The 16255-nt window shown below is 42.6% G+C and overlaps 1 protein-coding gene across 2 annotated transcripts in view; it reads left to right on the top strand.

The window, feature by feature from the left end:
• The window catches only part of nelfa (negative elongation factor complex member A), a 58504-nt gene that overhangs the window by 34842 nt on the left and 7407 nt on the right, over positions 1 to 16255 (top strand). For both annotated transcript variants that reach the window (XM_055654630.1, XM_055654709.1), the window contains exons 7-10: positions 3333 to 3421; positions 4388 to 4499; positions 6435 to 6748; positions 8436 to 8535. In XM_055654630.1, coding sequence (XP_055510605.1) covers positions 3333 to 3421; positions 4388 to 4499; positions 6435 to 6748; positions 8436 to 8535 — 615 coding nt within the window. The remainder of the gene's footprint in view (positions 1 to 3332; positions 3422 to 4387; positions 4500 to 6434; positions 6749 to 8435; positions 8536 to 16255) is intronic.

Genomic DNA, 16255 nt, shown 5'->3' with positions numbered 1-16255 from the left:
AATAAAACTGTGTGGGAGTGAATTATATGTTTGACCTGTAGCCTAAATTATGCTTTCACGGGATAGCACACAAAGATAATCTCAGAACAGTGGTGAGTTTCTCAAATTAGTCAGTTTATTCAAGGCCGTAATAGTATATACTTGGAAAAACTCTGTGTGAACCCAAAGTGTTTCAATAATTCACAGCACCCACAACCTTTTCATATTCCCGCGAAACAATGGTTACATGCAGATTTTAAATTTTTGAAATAATTCTCCAGTAATCAACCTTCAGCTTTCTGTTCCCTCTTAATTAGAAAACCATTCTCCCATTTGTCTTGCAAACGGGTGTCAAATGTGAGTTTTCTTATCTCATGATTTATTGCCCTCAGCCTGGTTTACAGCTCCTATGTTTATCTTTACGCTAGCTAGCTATGCTTTGTAATCTAAACACCACCTAAATCTATTTATTGCCTCTTCTGACATGTCCTTTAAGTTACCTATGTTGGCCTCTTTTGCCATCATGTTCCCCAGTGTATAAGTTCATGGGTTACTCAAAGTTGTTCAAATTTCTCATTTCCTACATGAGTATGCAACATTTTAATCCTCAATTTCATTGTCATCATCCCTTTTATCTAGTAGAAGTAGAAAGATTGTGGCCAGCTCGTTTGGAATTTATACCTCTACATCCCATAGAAACCACGTCCACTTTAGGTGTATGTTAACATCTTTTTATTTTTGTTCTTGTTCACAATTGTTGCAGGCTCTTGTAGTTTTGGCTAAATCCCTTGGCCGTGTCTTCTACTTTTTTCAATAGATTTTTATTTTATCTTTTACTTGTTCCACTGCCGCTCTATAATGTTAACCACCATTTAGCTATGAATGTAGTTTTAGATAAGAGTTGGTGATGCAGCTAAAGATAAGACCCTGCCATGGACCACAATAGTACGAGGACATTTCACAGTTTCAGGGTTCTTCTGCAAATGGCCACATCATCTAACCAGCTTCTCCCCTTTAGTGGTCTATAGCCTCCTTATCTGTAACGTCTGGGGTCTCTGACCTCCCCTCCCCTCCCTGGTTGTCATCTGCCCACCCTTTCCACGAGCACAGTCCATAGTTTCTGTGGCAGATCTTGAGAGTAAAACCAATAGAATTGGAGAAATGAATTATCAGGCCCCAAGGGTCAGGCACTGGAAAAAGATACCCAAGGAAGTAATACACTAGAGACATGACTTAAATATTTATTTAGTTTATGCTTTCCATCCCTCGCGAGAACACTATATATACAGTTGCAAATTTACAACCTCACAATTTTATCTGTCCATTCAGTAATTTAGGCACAATTGTTTTAACTGTCACGCGCATCGATGAGGCACATGCATATAAAAGGTGTTTGGATTCACTTTGTTATCCGCCAAGCTACCGAAGCATCATTTATTTTTCCATATATTCAACTTTGACTCTCCCATGGATTTTTTTAGCTTGTGCTTATTTTTTTAGCTTGTCTACTATGCCTATAATCTACCTCTACTCAAACCCCTAATCTTTTCCTACCTTCTGTGACTTGTCTGCACTCTTTCCTTACATTTCATCATGACGTTAAGCTGTCACATTAAGAGACAGCTTATATTTGCTATATTTAAGAGGGAGTTAGATGTGGCCCTTGTGGCTAAAGGTATCAGGGGGTATGGAGAGAAGGCAGGTACAGGATACTGAGTTGGATGATCAGCCATGACCATATAGAATGGCCGAATGGCCTATTCCTGCACCTATTTCCTATGTTTCTATGATTATTGCATGTGTCGTTCCTGAGTGGTTTTGCAAAGGTGGATTCCTAATGTTACAAATGCTTTGGCCCAAAATTAAGCAAATAATTCATTTTTTTCAGTTTTCTGCAATCTGTTCTGTTTGTGTAATATTAGGCCAAAACAGTTGATATAGTAGTAATCCGTCAAAAATTGTTGGCCTGCTGGCTTCCTTCCACATTAATGAATCCTCTTCTCTCCTAGAAATGCACACAATATGATTTACTTTGTAGCTGCACTAAGCAATGTAAACCTATGGTAGGCTGGCATTAATGGAACATAAAAAAGAACAAGGAACAGCATTGGAATAAGCCCTTTGGCCCACAATGTCTGTGCCGAACATGATGGCAAGACCATTTTTTTTCTGCCTGCACATAATCCATATCTGTCCATTCCCTGCATATTCTGTTAATATCCAAGTCTCTAAAATGCCACGATCACATCTGCCTCCAGCATCACCCCCAGCAATGACAATCTTCAAAGACTTTGATGAAAATGTATTGGGATGGCCCACCTCATGTTTCAGCTTTTATGATGATTCTAGCCTTTAAAGTGACACGAATCTTAATAACAAGGAACTATTAACTACAATTATGCATAGGGTAGAAAGGGTGCACATTTTTTAAAATGCATCAACAGCAATGGTTAGCGGTACAATCATTTGCTTTTGGAGTATGAGATAATATGGTGCCACTCCTTTCTACTCCTTGAAATTTGCTTGAGGACTTGTCAAAACCTTGAGGACACTGTCTTTATTGTTCTAGTTTTATAGCTGTACAAGTTATAACAACAACATGAATCATGCTGAGAACCATTGGGATTGGAATTGAAACTTTCATGTAAGACATTGATACTTGATGAAAGCGCGTATGTAGGTGCTGTGACATTTGGGAGACGTAACCCCTTCATCATGTGCCCGACCTGAAGTGCACCAGGATGATTATTCTCAGTGGATAATAATCTTGTTCATCAGCAACAATGGTCACACAAACTGAAATCTCATTCCCTGTCCCCCACATTTCTAGCCCAAAATGTAATCTTGTACATAGTGAGTGAAAAGGTGCTGTTAAGGCTCTGTCCCACTTACCCGAGTTACTCACAAACTCTCCGTAGGCTGTAGGAGTCCGTAGATCTTTCGTAGCGGCTCGTAATGCCAACCGTAGGAACTCGGGGCATCAGGTAAGTCGGGACCTTTTTTCAACATATTGAAAAATGTCCACGAGTAAAAAAAAATAGCCCCGAGTACCTACGAATGGCTATTACCGTAATTATCCGAGTTCAAATCAAGGGGAAAACGGGAGAGTTTGTGAGTAACTCGGGAAAGTGGGATAGGGCCTTGAGGGAAACCGCAGATCTCTGTCTGTGCTCAGATGTAGCGCATGTATTAACTTTCTTAAATGTCTTTCAACTGAAGGTAATAATAATTAGACTTGTCTAATTTTGTAAATCAAGATGTGAATAATTTCAGATTATGTTTATTTCACCTTGATATGTTAGCAGCTAAATTTTGAAACATCTGGTGACACTTTAAAAATGTTTTAAATATAGATACAGAAGTTGCAGAAAAACCGGCCAAAGAAGAAATGGTTGTTGACAGCGTCACACCTGATTATGCCGTGGGTCTGGTCTCTGCACAGGTAAATTGAAGAAGAGGTATTAGTCAAGGTGAACTAATAAACCTCCTAACTTTGAACAATTTTATTACAAATATTTGAGATTCTGGTTCCTTAGTTTGATGTTTAAGTGGCAATCATGGAAGTTATGATTATTTCCTTTTAACAAAACTCAATACATTTCTTATTTTTATATTGAAATTAGATACTTTAAAATAACTGTGCCGTCTCAACACATGGGGGAGTGAGTTAGAATCATAGAGTGATACAGTGTTAAACAGGTCCCTTCGGCTCAACCTGCTCACACCTGCCAACATGTCCCAGCTACACGAGTCCCACTTGCCTGCGCTTGGTCCATATCCCTCCAAACTTGTCCTATCCATGTACATGTCTAACTGTTTCTTAAATGTTGGGACAGTCCCAGCCTCAACTACCTCCTCTGGCAGCTTGTTCCATACACCCACCACCATTTGTGTGAAAAAGTTACCCCTCAGATTCTTATCCCCTTCACCTTGAACCTTTTCCTCTGGTCCTCCATTCCCTTACTCTGCGCAAGAGATTCTGTGCATCCACCCTCATCCTCCTGCACTCCAAGGAATAGAGACCCAGCCTACTCAACCACTCCCTATAATTCGGACCCGCTAATCCTGGCAACATCCTCGTAAACCTTCTCTGAAACCTTTCAAGTTTGACAATATCCTATAACAAGCAGCCCTATTTTAATAAGCAGCAATGGCACTATTTTAATTACATTTTCTGTACTGCAGATAAATTCCAGCTCATTACTAAATTAATTAGCTCTTTGAACAGTGATAGAATCCAAGATGATTTATCATACTTACAACGTTTGAGATAGCCGTTGAAAAAAATATCCACGTGTGCGTGATGAGGTCTAATTTTATTCTGAAACATTTAATTTTCGTTATAAATGCTTGGATTATTTAATGGCTAGTAATTTTTTTTATTTCATTCTTTGTGTATTTCCTTCAGAAACTTGGTGCTTTGAGCAATGATAATCCACTACCATCTACTAGTTACTTGCCAGCCACACCAAGTATGGTGCCATCATCTTCCTACATTTCAAGCTCTGAAACTCCGCAAGGTAAATGCCAACAGAAGTGAAATAAGTGGTAATCATTAACTTTATTCTTTTAATGAGAATGATGGAATGCAACCTTCCAAATTGTCTTGTTCTGGAAATGACACATATCACAGTGGGCTTTGAAGCCACAGGCTATAAACAGTCATTTGCTTTCTGCCCTACATTTAGTGAGTGTCCAACTTGATTGCAATGGAAATTTATATAGGTGATGGAGGGGGAGGGGAGTCGGTCTACCCCAGGACAGAAGGGGGAGGAGTTGTACTGTTTGAACGCCGCAGGGAAGAAGGATCTCCTGCAGCGTTCTGTACTGCATCTTGGGGAAACCAGTCTGATGCTGAAGGTACTCCTTGGGTTGACTAGTGTGTCATGGATTGTCCAAGATGCTCCGCAGTTTGAGGAGCATCCTACCCTTGAAGACCACCTCCCACGAGTCCAACTCCGCCCCCAGGACTAAGCCAGCCTTCCTGGTGAGTTTGTTAATCCTGTTGGCTGCAGATGTTGAAGGAGCGGAGCTTTCTCAAAAAGTATATGCTGTAGCAAAATGAGATGTAAGGAGGCAAAAGTGATGCAAAAATACTGAAACAGACCATTTGAGTTTAATACCATGCTTCTTTGTCAAGCCGAGACTGGATAGACTCGGCTTGTACTCGCTAGAATTTAGAAGATTGAGGGGGGATCTTATAGAAACTTAATTTCTTAAGGGGTTGGACAGGCTAGATGCAGATTGTTCCCGATGTTGGGGAAGTCCAGGACAAGGGGTCACAGCTTAAGGATAAGGGGGAAATCTTTTAGGACCGAGACGAGAAAAACATTTTTCACACAGAGAGTGGTGAATCTCTAGAATTCTCTGCCACAGAAAGTAGTTGAGGCCAGTTCATTGGCTATATTTAAGAGGGAGTTAGATGTGGCTAAAGGAATCGGGGGGTATGGAGAGAAGGCAGGTACGGGATACTGAGTTGGATGATCAGCTATGATCATATTGAATGGCGGTGCAGGCTCGAAGGGCCGAATGGTTTACTCCTGCACCTATTTTCTATGTTTCTATGTTCTAAGTTTGGCTTTGAGGGGAATAAAATGATGACGGGTGATTAGAATGCCTCTGCTTTAACAATGTAGCTTATGCAGGTATGGCCTAGGGAGATGCTAACTGCATTTCGTTGTCTCTGTACTGTACACTGACAATGACAATTAAAGTTGAATCTGAATCTATGATTAGATCTTAATATTTTAATAAATAAGTGAAGATAGGAGAGATAATTTGATGATGCATAAATAAGATTGTTAGAAGTGGCAGCCACATTGGCTTTGAAGAGGGTCCAGAGGAAGTTGACAAGTGTCATCCCAGGGATGATTGGGTTAATATATGAGGAGCATTTGAAGTCTCTGGACCTGTACTCGCTGGAGTTTAGAAGGATGAGGGGGGGGGAACACATTGAAACCTACCGTATAATGAATGATCTAGATAGAGTGGAAGTGAAAAGGATGTTCCCAGTAATGGGAGAGTCTAGGACCTGAGGGCCCAGCCTCAGAATAAAAGGACGAACCTTTAGAATGGAGATGAGGAAGAATTTCTTTAGCCAGAGGGTGGCGAATCTGTGGAATTCATTGCCAGAGATGATTTTGGAGGCCAATTTATTGGGTTTTTTACAGCAGGGATTGATAGATTCTTAGGTACACAAAAATGCTGCAGAAACTCAGCGGGTGCAGCAGCATCAATGGAGCGAAGGAAATAGGCAACGTTTCGGGCCGAAACCCTTCTTCAGACTCTTGATTAGTAAAGGTGTCAAAGGTTACGGGGAGAAGACAGGAGAATGGAGTTAAGAGGGAAAAATAGATCAGCCATGATTGAATGGTGAAGTAGACTAGATGGGCTGAATGGCCTAATTCTGCACCAATGTCTTATGTGTGACACATTCTTTCCTCTTGCCTGAGCAGCTAACACAGTCGGATCAGTCCGAGAGGCTCTCCAGGCAAATAGACTAGCAGAAGAGTCAGCCGCTCCAACTACTGGTCTCCCTGGCCAGTTCAAACAAAGAACCCCGATTTACAACAGCAGCTCCACAACATCGTCTACCTCAACCACCACTACTCCGAGCACCGTGCCTGTCACCGTGACAGCGCCAACGACACCTGCACAACAGCAGTCGCAGCCTCAGCAGCAGGCACAGCAGCAGCAGCAGGCACAGCAGCAGCAGCAGACACCGCCACTGCAACCACAGCAGCAGCCTCGCAAAAGCCTGTCGCTCACAGTAAGTTGGAAATTTTGTTTTGGAGATACAGTGCAGAAATTATCACAATGAATGGCGGTGCTGGCTCGAAGGGCCGAATGGCCTCCTGCACTTATTTTCTATGTAAATATTCGGTCCGCTGAATCCGCACAGACCAGCGATTCTCCTGGTGACAATCCACGCCGGTCTCGGGAAGAAAGTACAAACTCCGTACAGACAGCACCCGTACTCAGGATTGAACCCGGGACTCTGGCGCTGTAAGGCAGCAACTCTGCCATTGTGTCACCATGCATAAAGGGCCTGATTTTTTAAGATGGTGAATTAAACGTTTGCTCTCCACATGCTCCAAAAGGAAAAACGATGTCCATCTGAAAGAGAATATTGAATATTCTTGCTGCTGTGGCATTTAGTCTAGATTTCTTTAGTGGTTGTACGTGCCTTCATTTCCCACTGGTGTAATTATCGAAGGGAAAGTTTATTCTGAGGAATATTTGGAAATTTTGTTCAGATACTAGGTTTATTCAACTGGATATAGGGATTTCATTTTCTGTCGCTCGTTCAGAAGTGACTCCACTTCCTCTAGAAATCGGTACTCCAAAATAAGATTTTTTTTTTTTCATGCTGCTTAAGGAAAGTTTGAAGGGGGTTGTTCACTTCGCCTCCTTGGCCTTGTTTTTTCAAAATTAGTAAGGGTTTAGTCAAGGTGACCAATGAGAAACTGTGTCCATTGATGGAAGGTGAAGAACCAAAGGTTCTAGGTTTACGGTGAAAACAGTGAAAGCACATGAGGAGAATCTTCCATAATGCAACAAGTGCTTCCACGAAGCCCACTGAGACTAGATTTGGGGTATTTGTTCAGCTTTAGTTCCAGTGTATCATAAGCATTCTGCAGCTCTTGGTGTACAACAAACAGCATCTCATTGTGCCTTGCCCAAACTTGAGGAACAGTGCCTCATCCTCTGTCAGAGCACATTGCAGCGCTTGAATTTAACATTGAATTTAACAAAATCAGATAACTTCCTACAGTTAATTGGCCTCTGTAAATTGTCCCTAGTGTGTAAATAGTGGATGAGAGAGTAGAATAAAGTAGAACTAGTCATGGAGTCATGTAGCGTGGAATCAGGCCTTTTGGCCCAACTTGCCCACACCGACCAACATGTCCAATCAATACTACTCTTTTTTGAACGGGTGATTGATGGTCGGCATGGACTCAGTGTGCCGAACAGCCAGTTTCCATGCTGTATCTATAATCAAAATCAGGGTGTGGAATTTCAACTTGCCATGTCTACTCCAGCTTCCATTTGAATATATGGGATTGATAATTTTATGTACCTGTACTGGAGAGGCAGGGCACTTCATTTATATGTTTTATTCGTGTTCCTTCAGTGCATTTAGGACTCTGGTTTTAATTTCCTACATTTCTGTTGGTCCAGGAAAACCTGAGCACAAATGGAGGGGGGAGATATCAGTCTCCGGCAGTAACTGTTAGAAAATCTTGTAGATCTGAAGCAGTAGGAGTGCCCACCACTTCATCAGCCCTGCCAATACCTTCAAATCAAGAGATTATGGTTGTTAATCAGTAATTTCTTTTTTATTATGTGGCTGTTAGGTTGGCAGAGGGTGAACATTAATCTTGCTCATTTCTTTGTTTATTTGTAAGTTTAGTCTTTGCGCCTATTCACACCCATGTTTGATTTGCCTCTTGCAGAGAGACCAGATGTATGCAGCCCAAGAAATGTTCAAGACTGCAAATAAAGTCACGCGCCCAGAAAAGGCCCTCATACTTGGGTTTATGGCGGGTTCAAGAGGTATGAAGTATCACTATTTGCATTGCCAATTAAACCACTACAGTTCGCTTACATACATCGCACTCTAGTTACCTGTGTTACCGCGCTGCGTGGCGGGCTTTTTAATTACGGGAAGTATAAAAATTGGTGTATAACTTAAATAAGAGAATACTTGGCAATAAAATGATTAAATAGGCCTTGAAAGGCAGGGACTTAAATAGGGAAAGCTAGCAGTCAGTGTGTGAGGCAGGAGGCAGAGGAGGGTAGCACTTTGACCCAAAATGTTGGGGAGAAAGAAGAAAAAGACAATAAACAGAGAATAAGAGGGTGGGTTTCTTAAATGTGTATATTTTAATGCTAGGAGCATTGTAAGAAAGGTGGATGAACTTAGAGCCTGGATTGACACCTGGAAGTATGATGTTGTGACGATCAGTGAAACATGGTTGCAGGAGGGCTGTGATTGGAAACTAAATATTCCAGGATTCCGTTGCTTCAGGTGTGATAGAATTGGAGGGGCAAGAGGTGGAGGTGTTGCATTGCTTGTCAGGGAAGATATTACAGCAGTGCTTTGGCAGGATAGATTAGAGGGCTCGTCTAGGGAGGCTATTTGGGTGGAACTGAGAAAGGGGAAAGGGGTAGCAACACTTATAGGGGTGTATTATAGATTGCCAAATGGGGAGCGAGAATTGGTAGAGCAAATATGTAAGGCGATCGCAGATATTAGTAATAAGCACAAGGTAGTGATTGTGGGAGTTTTCAATTTTCCACACATAGACTGGGAAACACATTCTGTAAATGGGCTGGATGGTTTGGAGTTTGTAAAATGTGTGCAGGATAGTTTTTTGCAGCAATACATAGTGGTACCTACTAGAGAAGGGGCGGTGCTGGACCTCCTGTTAGGAAATGAGACGGGTCAGGTGGCAGAGGTATGCGTTGGGGAACAGTTCGGGTGCAGTGATCACAATACCATTAGTTTCAATATAATTATGGAGAGGGTCAGAACTGGACCTAGGGTTGAGATTTTTGATTGGAGAAAGGCTAACTGAGGAGATGCAAAAGGATTTAAAAGGAGTGAATTGGGACATTTTGTTTTATGGGAAAGATGTGGAAGAGAAATGGAGGCCATTTAAAGGTGAAATTTTAAGAGTACAGAATCTTTATGTCCCTGTTCGGTTGAAAGGAAATAGTAAAAATTGGAAAGAGTCATGGTTTTCAAGGGAAATTGGACACGGTTCGGAAAAAGAGAGAGATCTACAATAATTATAGGCAGCATGGAGTAAATGAGGTGCTTGAGGAGCATAAAGAATGTAAAAAGAATCTTAAGAAAGAAATTAGAAAAGCTAAAAGAAGATATGAGGTTGCTTTGGCAAGTAAGGTGAAAATAAATCCAAAGGGTTTCTACAGTTATATTAATAGCAAAAGGATAACTAGGGATAAAATTGGTCCATTAGAGAGTCAGAGTGGACAGCTATCTGCAGAGCCAAAAGAGATGGGGGAGATATTGAACAATTTATTTTCTTCGGTATTCACCAAGGAGAAGGATATTGAATTATGTGAGGGAAACAAGTAGAGTAGCTATGGAAACTATGAGATTCAAAGAAGAGGAAGTACTGACACTTTTGAAAAATATAAAAGTGGATAAGTCTCCAGGTCCGGACAGGATATTCCCTAGGACATTGAGGGAAGTTAGTGTAGAAATAGCAGGGGCTATGACAGAAATATTTCAAATGTCATTAGAAACGGGAATAGCGCTGGAGGATTGGCGTACTGCGCATGTTGTTCCATTGTTTAAAAAGGGTTCTAAGAGTAAACCTAGCAATTATAGACCTGTTAGTTTGACGTCAGTGGTGGGCAAATTAATGGAAAGGATACTTAGAGATAATATATATAAGTATCTGGATAAACAGGGTCTGATTAGGAACAGTCAACATGGATTTGTGCCTGGAAGGTCATGTTTGACTAATTTTCTTGAATTTTTTGAAGAGGTTACTCGGGAAATTGATGAGGGTAAAGCAGTGGATGTTGTATATATGGACTTCAGTAAGGCCTTTGACAAGGTTCCTCATGGAAGGTTGGTTAAGAAGGTTCAATTGTTGGGTATTAATGGTGGAGTAGCAAGATGGATTCACAGTGGCTGAATGGGAGATGCAAGAGAGTAATGGTGGATGGCTGTTTGTCAGGTTGGAGGCCAGTGACTAGTGGGGTGCCACAGGGATCTGTGTTGGGTCCACTTGTTTGTCATGTACATCAATGATCTGGATGATGGTGTGGTAAATTGGATTAGTAAGTATGCAGATGATACGAAGATAGGTGGTGTTGTGGATAATGAAGTAGATTTTCAAAGTCTACAGAGAGATTTATGCCAGTTGGAAGAGTGGGCTGAAAGATGGCAGATGGAATTTAATGCTGATAAGTGTGAGGTGCTACATCTTGGCAGGACAAATCAAAATAGGACGTACATGGTAAATGGTAGGGAATTGAAGAATGTAGGTGAACAGAGGGATCTGGGAATAACTGCACAGTTCCCTGAAGGTGGAATCTCATGTAGATAGGGTGGTAAAGAAAGCTTTTGGTGTGCTGGCCTTTATAAATCAGAGCATTGAGTATAGAAGTTGGGATGTAATGTTAAAATTGTACAAGGCATTAGTGAGGCCAATTCTGGAGTATGGTGTACAATTTTGGTCGCCTAATTATAGGAAGGATGTCAACAAAATAGAGAGAGTACAGAGGAGATTTACTAGAATGTTGCCTGGGTTTCAGCAACTAAGTTACAGAGAAAGGTTGAACAAGCTAGGTCTTTATTCTTTGGAACACAGAAGGTTAAAGGGGGACTTGATAGAGGTCTTTAAAATGATGAGAGGGATAGACAGAGTTGATGTGGACAAGCTTTTCCCTTTGAGAATAGGGAAGATTCAAACAAGAGGACATGACTTGAGAATTATGGAACAGAAGTTTAGGGGTAACATGAGGGGGAACTTCTTTACTCAGAGAGTGGTAGCTGTGTGGAATGAGCTTCCAGTGGAAGTGGTGGAGGCAGGTTTGTTTTTATCATTTAAAAATAAATTGGATAGTTATATGGATGGGAAAGGAATGGAGGGTTATGGTCTGAGTGCAGGTAGATGGGACTAGGGGAGAATATGTGTTCGGCACGGACTAGAAGGGCCGAGATGGCCTGTTTCCGTGCTGTAATTGTTATATGGTTATATTATAGTTATTGAATTACAGTAGTTCATGATCATTGGTGGCAAAAACAGAAAAGTAGACTATTATCTGAATGGTGGCCGATTAGGAAAAGGGGAGATGCAACGAGTCCTGGGTGTCATGGTACGCCAGTCATTGAAAATAGGCATGCAGGTGCAGCAGGCAGTGAAGAAAGCGAATGGTATGTTAGCATTCATAGCAAAAGGATTTGAGTATAGGAGCAGGGAGGTTCTACTGCAGTTGTACAGGGTCTTGGTGAGACCACACCTGGAGTATTGCGTACAGTTTTGGTCTCCTAATCTGAGGAAAGCCATTCTTGCCATAGAGGGAGTACAGAGAAGGTTCACCAGAATGAGTCCTGGGATGTCGGGACTTTCATATGAAGAAAGACTGGATAGACTCGGCTTGTACTCGCTAGAATTTGGAAGATTGAGGGGGGATCTTATAGAACTTAAAAAATTCTTAAGGGGTTGGACAGGCTAGATGCAGGAAGATTGTTCCCGATGTTGGGGAAGTCCAGAACAAGGGGTCACAGTTTAAGGATAAGGGGGAAATCTTTTAGGACCGGGATGAGAAAAACATTTTTCACACAGAGAGTGGTGAATCTCTGGAATTCTCTGCCGCAGAAGGTTGTTGAGGCCAGTTGATTGGCTATATTTAAGAGAAAGTTAGATGTGGCCCTTGTGGGTAAAGGGATCGGGGTGTATGGAGAGAAGGCAGGTACAGGATACTGAGTTGGATGATTAGCCATGATCATATTGAATGGCGGTGCAGGCTCCAAGGGCCAAATGGCCTACTCCTGCACCTATTTACTATGTTTCTATGACTTTAGAACATTAAAGTAAACTGTTTGTGGCCAAATCTTGTTTCAGGTCATCAGGAATAGGTGTAAGATTAGGCCATTTGGCACATCAAGTCTACTCCGCCATTCGTGGCTGATCTATCTCTCCTCTTATCCCCATTCTCCTGTCACCTCCCCATAACCTCTGACACGTGCTAATTAAGAATCGATCTATCTCTGCCTTAAAAATATCCACTATATTGGTCCCCACAGCCTTCTGTGGCAAAGAATTCCACAGATTCACCACCCTCTGACTAAAGAAATTTCTCTTCATCTTCCTTAAAAAAGCGTCCTTTCATTCTGAGGCTATGACCTCTAGTCCTAGACTCTCCCATTAGTGGCCAGGGTGTGACTCGTCCTTGATTATGCTGCTGGCCTTGCCAAGGCAGCGCGAGACATAAATGGAGTCAATGGAAGGGGAGTTGGTTTGTGTGATGGTCTGGGCTGCGTCGCCAATTTGCTAAAATTTCTTGCGGTATACTGATGTTTATTATCACGTGTACCGAGGTACAGTGAAAAGCTTTTGTTGCGTGCTTGCAAGTCAGGGGAAAGACAATACATGATTACAGTCGAGCCAATTACAATGTATAGATACATGATAAAGGGACAGATTAACTCTTTGGGAATTCTGCACCAGCACTCCCAAGTCCTTTTTCTGGATTCTCACCCTTTTATTCCTACCACAAATGTGTATGACTCTACACTTTGCAACACTATATTCCATCTGCCACTTCTCTGCCCACTCTCCCAACCTGTCCAAGTCCTTCTCCAGAATCCTGCTTTCTCTACACTACCTGCCCCTCCACCTATTTTCATATCATCCGCAAACTTTGCCACAAAGCCTTCAAGACCGAAAGGTCTGAATGACAAATAAAGGATTCAACTCAATCCCCTCATCCAAATCATAATAACGCCATAGTAGCGGCCCCAGCACCTACCCTTGCGGAACTAAACTAGTCACTGGCAGCCAACCAGAAAAAGTCCCCTTTATTGCCACTCTTTGTCTTTGCCAACCAGCCAACCAGCTATCCATGTATCTTCCCTTTGATACCTTGGGCTCTCATCTTCCTTAGCAGCCTAATGTGTGGCACCTTATCAAAGGCTTTCTGAAAATCTAAAGGGCCTGTCCCACTTAGGCGATTTGTTTGGGCGACTACAGGCGACTGCCACAAAAAAGTTCTACTGACTCGCTTTGTCTGTCCTGCTATTTACTGTTTTAAAGAATTCCAGCAAATTTGTCAAGCAAGACCTCTCCTTCGCAAAGCCATGCTGACTTTGCCCTATTTTATCGTAAACTTGTTACTCTGTAACCTCATCCTTTATAATGGAACCTAAAATCTTACCCACCACCCAAGTCAGACTAACCGGCCTATACTTCCCACTGTTCTGCCTTGCTCCATTTTTATGCAGTGGGATAATATCATTATCAATGCTTCCACAATCTCTAAAACCACCTATTTCAGAACCCTAGGGTGCAGTCCATCCGGCCCAGGTGAATTATCCACCTTCAGCCCTTTCAGCTTCCCAAGCACCTTCTCCCTAGTAATAGCCACTCCACTAACTTCCACCCCGACTCTCTTGAATTTAACGCATGTTGCTAGTGTCTTCCACTGTGAAGACTGAAGCAAAAAAATTATGCAATTCCTCTGCCATTTCTTTATTCCACTCTTGCCTCTTTCTTGCTCTTCATATAACCGAAGGAACTCTTGCTATCCTCTCTTATATTATTGGCTAGCTTATCTTCGTATTTCATCTTTTCTCCCCATATTGACTTTTTAGTTACCCTCTTCTCTAAAAGCTTCCCAATCCTAAACAATGATGTGGATGCTTTCCATCTTCATCAAAGCATGTAGCATGTTGATATTAGGCATTAATCACTGATGTGTCCCCTTCTAGTCTAAGCTCAACAAGCTGACTACACAATCAGTCTTCCCTCTCATTGGAAACATGTCTCACTTCACGGCTCTATATGCAAGAGAGAGTGTCAGAAGATGAGGAGACTTGGGATAGAGTTCCATCTGTCTTCGTGAAAAGATTATGGTGCTGTTGTTTACACAGTGTAGGTTCAAAGGTTCAAATTTATTTGTCACATGCACCATAAGGTGCAGTGAAATGAATTTACCATGCAGCGTTACAATTAAAAAAGATACATCATCCACCACTGCATTCTTCACTGTGGTGGAAGGTAATACAGTCCTCCTCCTCCTCCTCCTCCCTTGTTCACCCGTGGTCAGGGCCATGAACCTCCGTAGTCGCCGTTAGGGAAGGCTCGATGTTCAAGCCCTCTGGTCGGGGTGGTCGGAATGCCGACGTCGGGACAGGTCGAGCCTGGAGCTCCCCAATCGGCCACCACCTTACCGGAGACCGCGGCTTTAAGATGTTGTAGGCCGCAGGCTGGCGTTCGGAGATCTTCTCCAGCGACCCCCGGCGAGGGATCGCCCGCTCCACATTGGAAGGTCCGCTCCAGAAGATCCACAGATCGAGGCTCCAAGATGTTGTAGGCGGTTGGAGCGCTTCTCCGGCGACCCCCGGCCAGGCTCCGCGATGTTAAACCCTTCTTTGATCATTTTAGTAAAGATGACTTACCACCTGTCAGGGAGTGTCATTTTGGGATTTAATCCATTATGGGGAGTCTGTAGTCGCATACGGGGCCAGCAGTGTGGCATCCTCGCCATAGTCGTACGCTATCAATTATCCATCTACAGTAATCCCATTCACCAGCGCTTGGTCCATAGCCTTCTGTGCCTTAGCAGTTCAAGTGCTTGTCATGCCCTTGTATCCTTGGCTGATTGTGTATGATTCACTAAATCTTGCACCGTCGAATCTTTGAACTGTTGTGGAGATTTATTACCGGAGGGATGAACAAAAGATGTATGAGGGAAATGGGTTGGTTGAGGACTTTTAGTTTGTGGGCATTGAGTATGGGCCTCATTCTCTCTGTCAATGAACAAGTTGATGACTTGTTCAGCCTCTCTATACAGGTGTATGCAAGCGTTACCTGCACATGCAGTTCAGCTGTTGAAATTGCAATGTCCTTGGTTCTGGACCTATGATCCACTTCCTCAGGAAGCTTGAAGGGAGGCGAGGTGCAGCGCTGCTGTGTGAAAGAGTCACGGGAATGCACAGGTCTTGCTTGAAGCTGATCTGTCCTGAGTTTGCTACTGTCATGAACCCATTGGGTAGGATTCCAGTTTGTATGGCACCATGAAGCAAATATGGAGGTGAATTTCTTCGGATAGGTACATTTGAAAGTCGAGGGATCCAGTCTTTTCCACACCTTTGGAAACTTTTATTGCTGTTTATCAACATCAGGTCCAAAGTTGTGCCAATGAGAGTCAAAGAAGCCATTATGAGACTGAGAAACAAGAATAAACCTGTTAGAGACATCAGCCAAAAACCTTAGGCTTACCAAAATCAACTGTTTGGAATATCAATAGACAATAGGTGCAAGAGTAGGTCATTCGGCCCTTCGAGCCATTCAATGTGATCATGGCTGATCATCCACAATCAGTACCCCGTTCCCGCCTTGAACCCCATATCCCCTGACTCCGCTATCTTTAAGAGCCCTATCTAGCTCTCCCTTGAAAGGATCCAGAGAACCTGCCTCCATCGCCCTCTGAGGCAGAGAATCCCACAGACAGAATTCATTAAGAAGAAAGAGAGCTGGTGAGCTGACTAATCACAAAGGGACTGGCAGGC

Source organism: Leucoraja erinacea, chromosome 1 (assembly GCF_028641065.1).
Source record: "Leucoraja erinacea ecotype New England chromosome 1, Leri_hhj_1, whole genome shotgun sequence".
Lineage (NCBI taxonomy): Eukaryota > Metazoa > Chordata > Chondrichthyes > Rajiformes > Rajidae > Leucoraja > Leucoraja erinaceus.
This window is presented reverse-complemented; position numbering and strand designations above follow the sequence as displayed.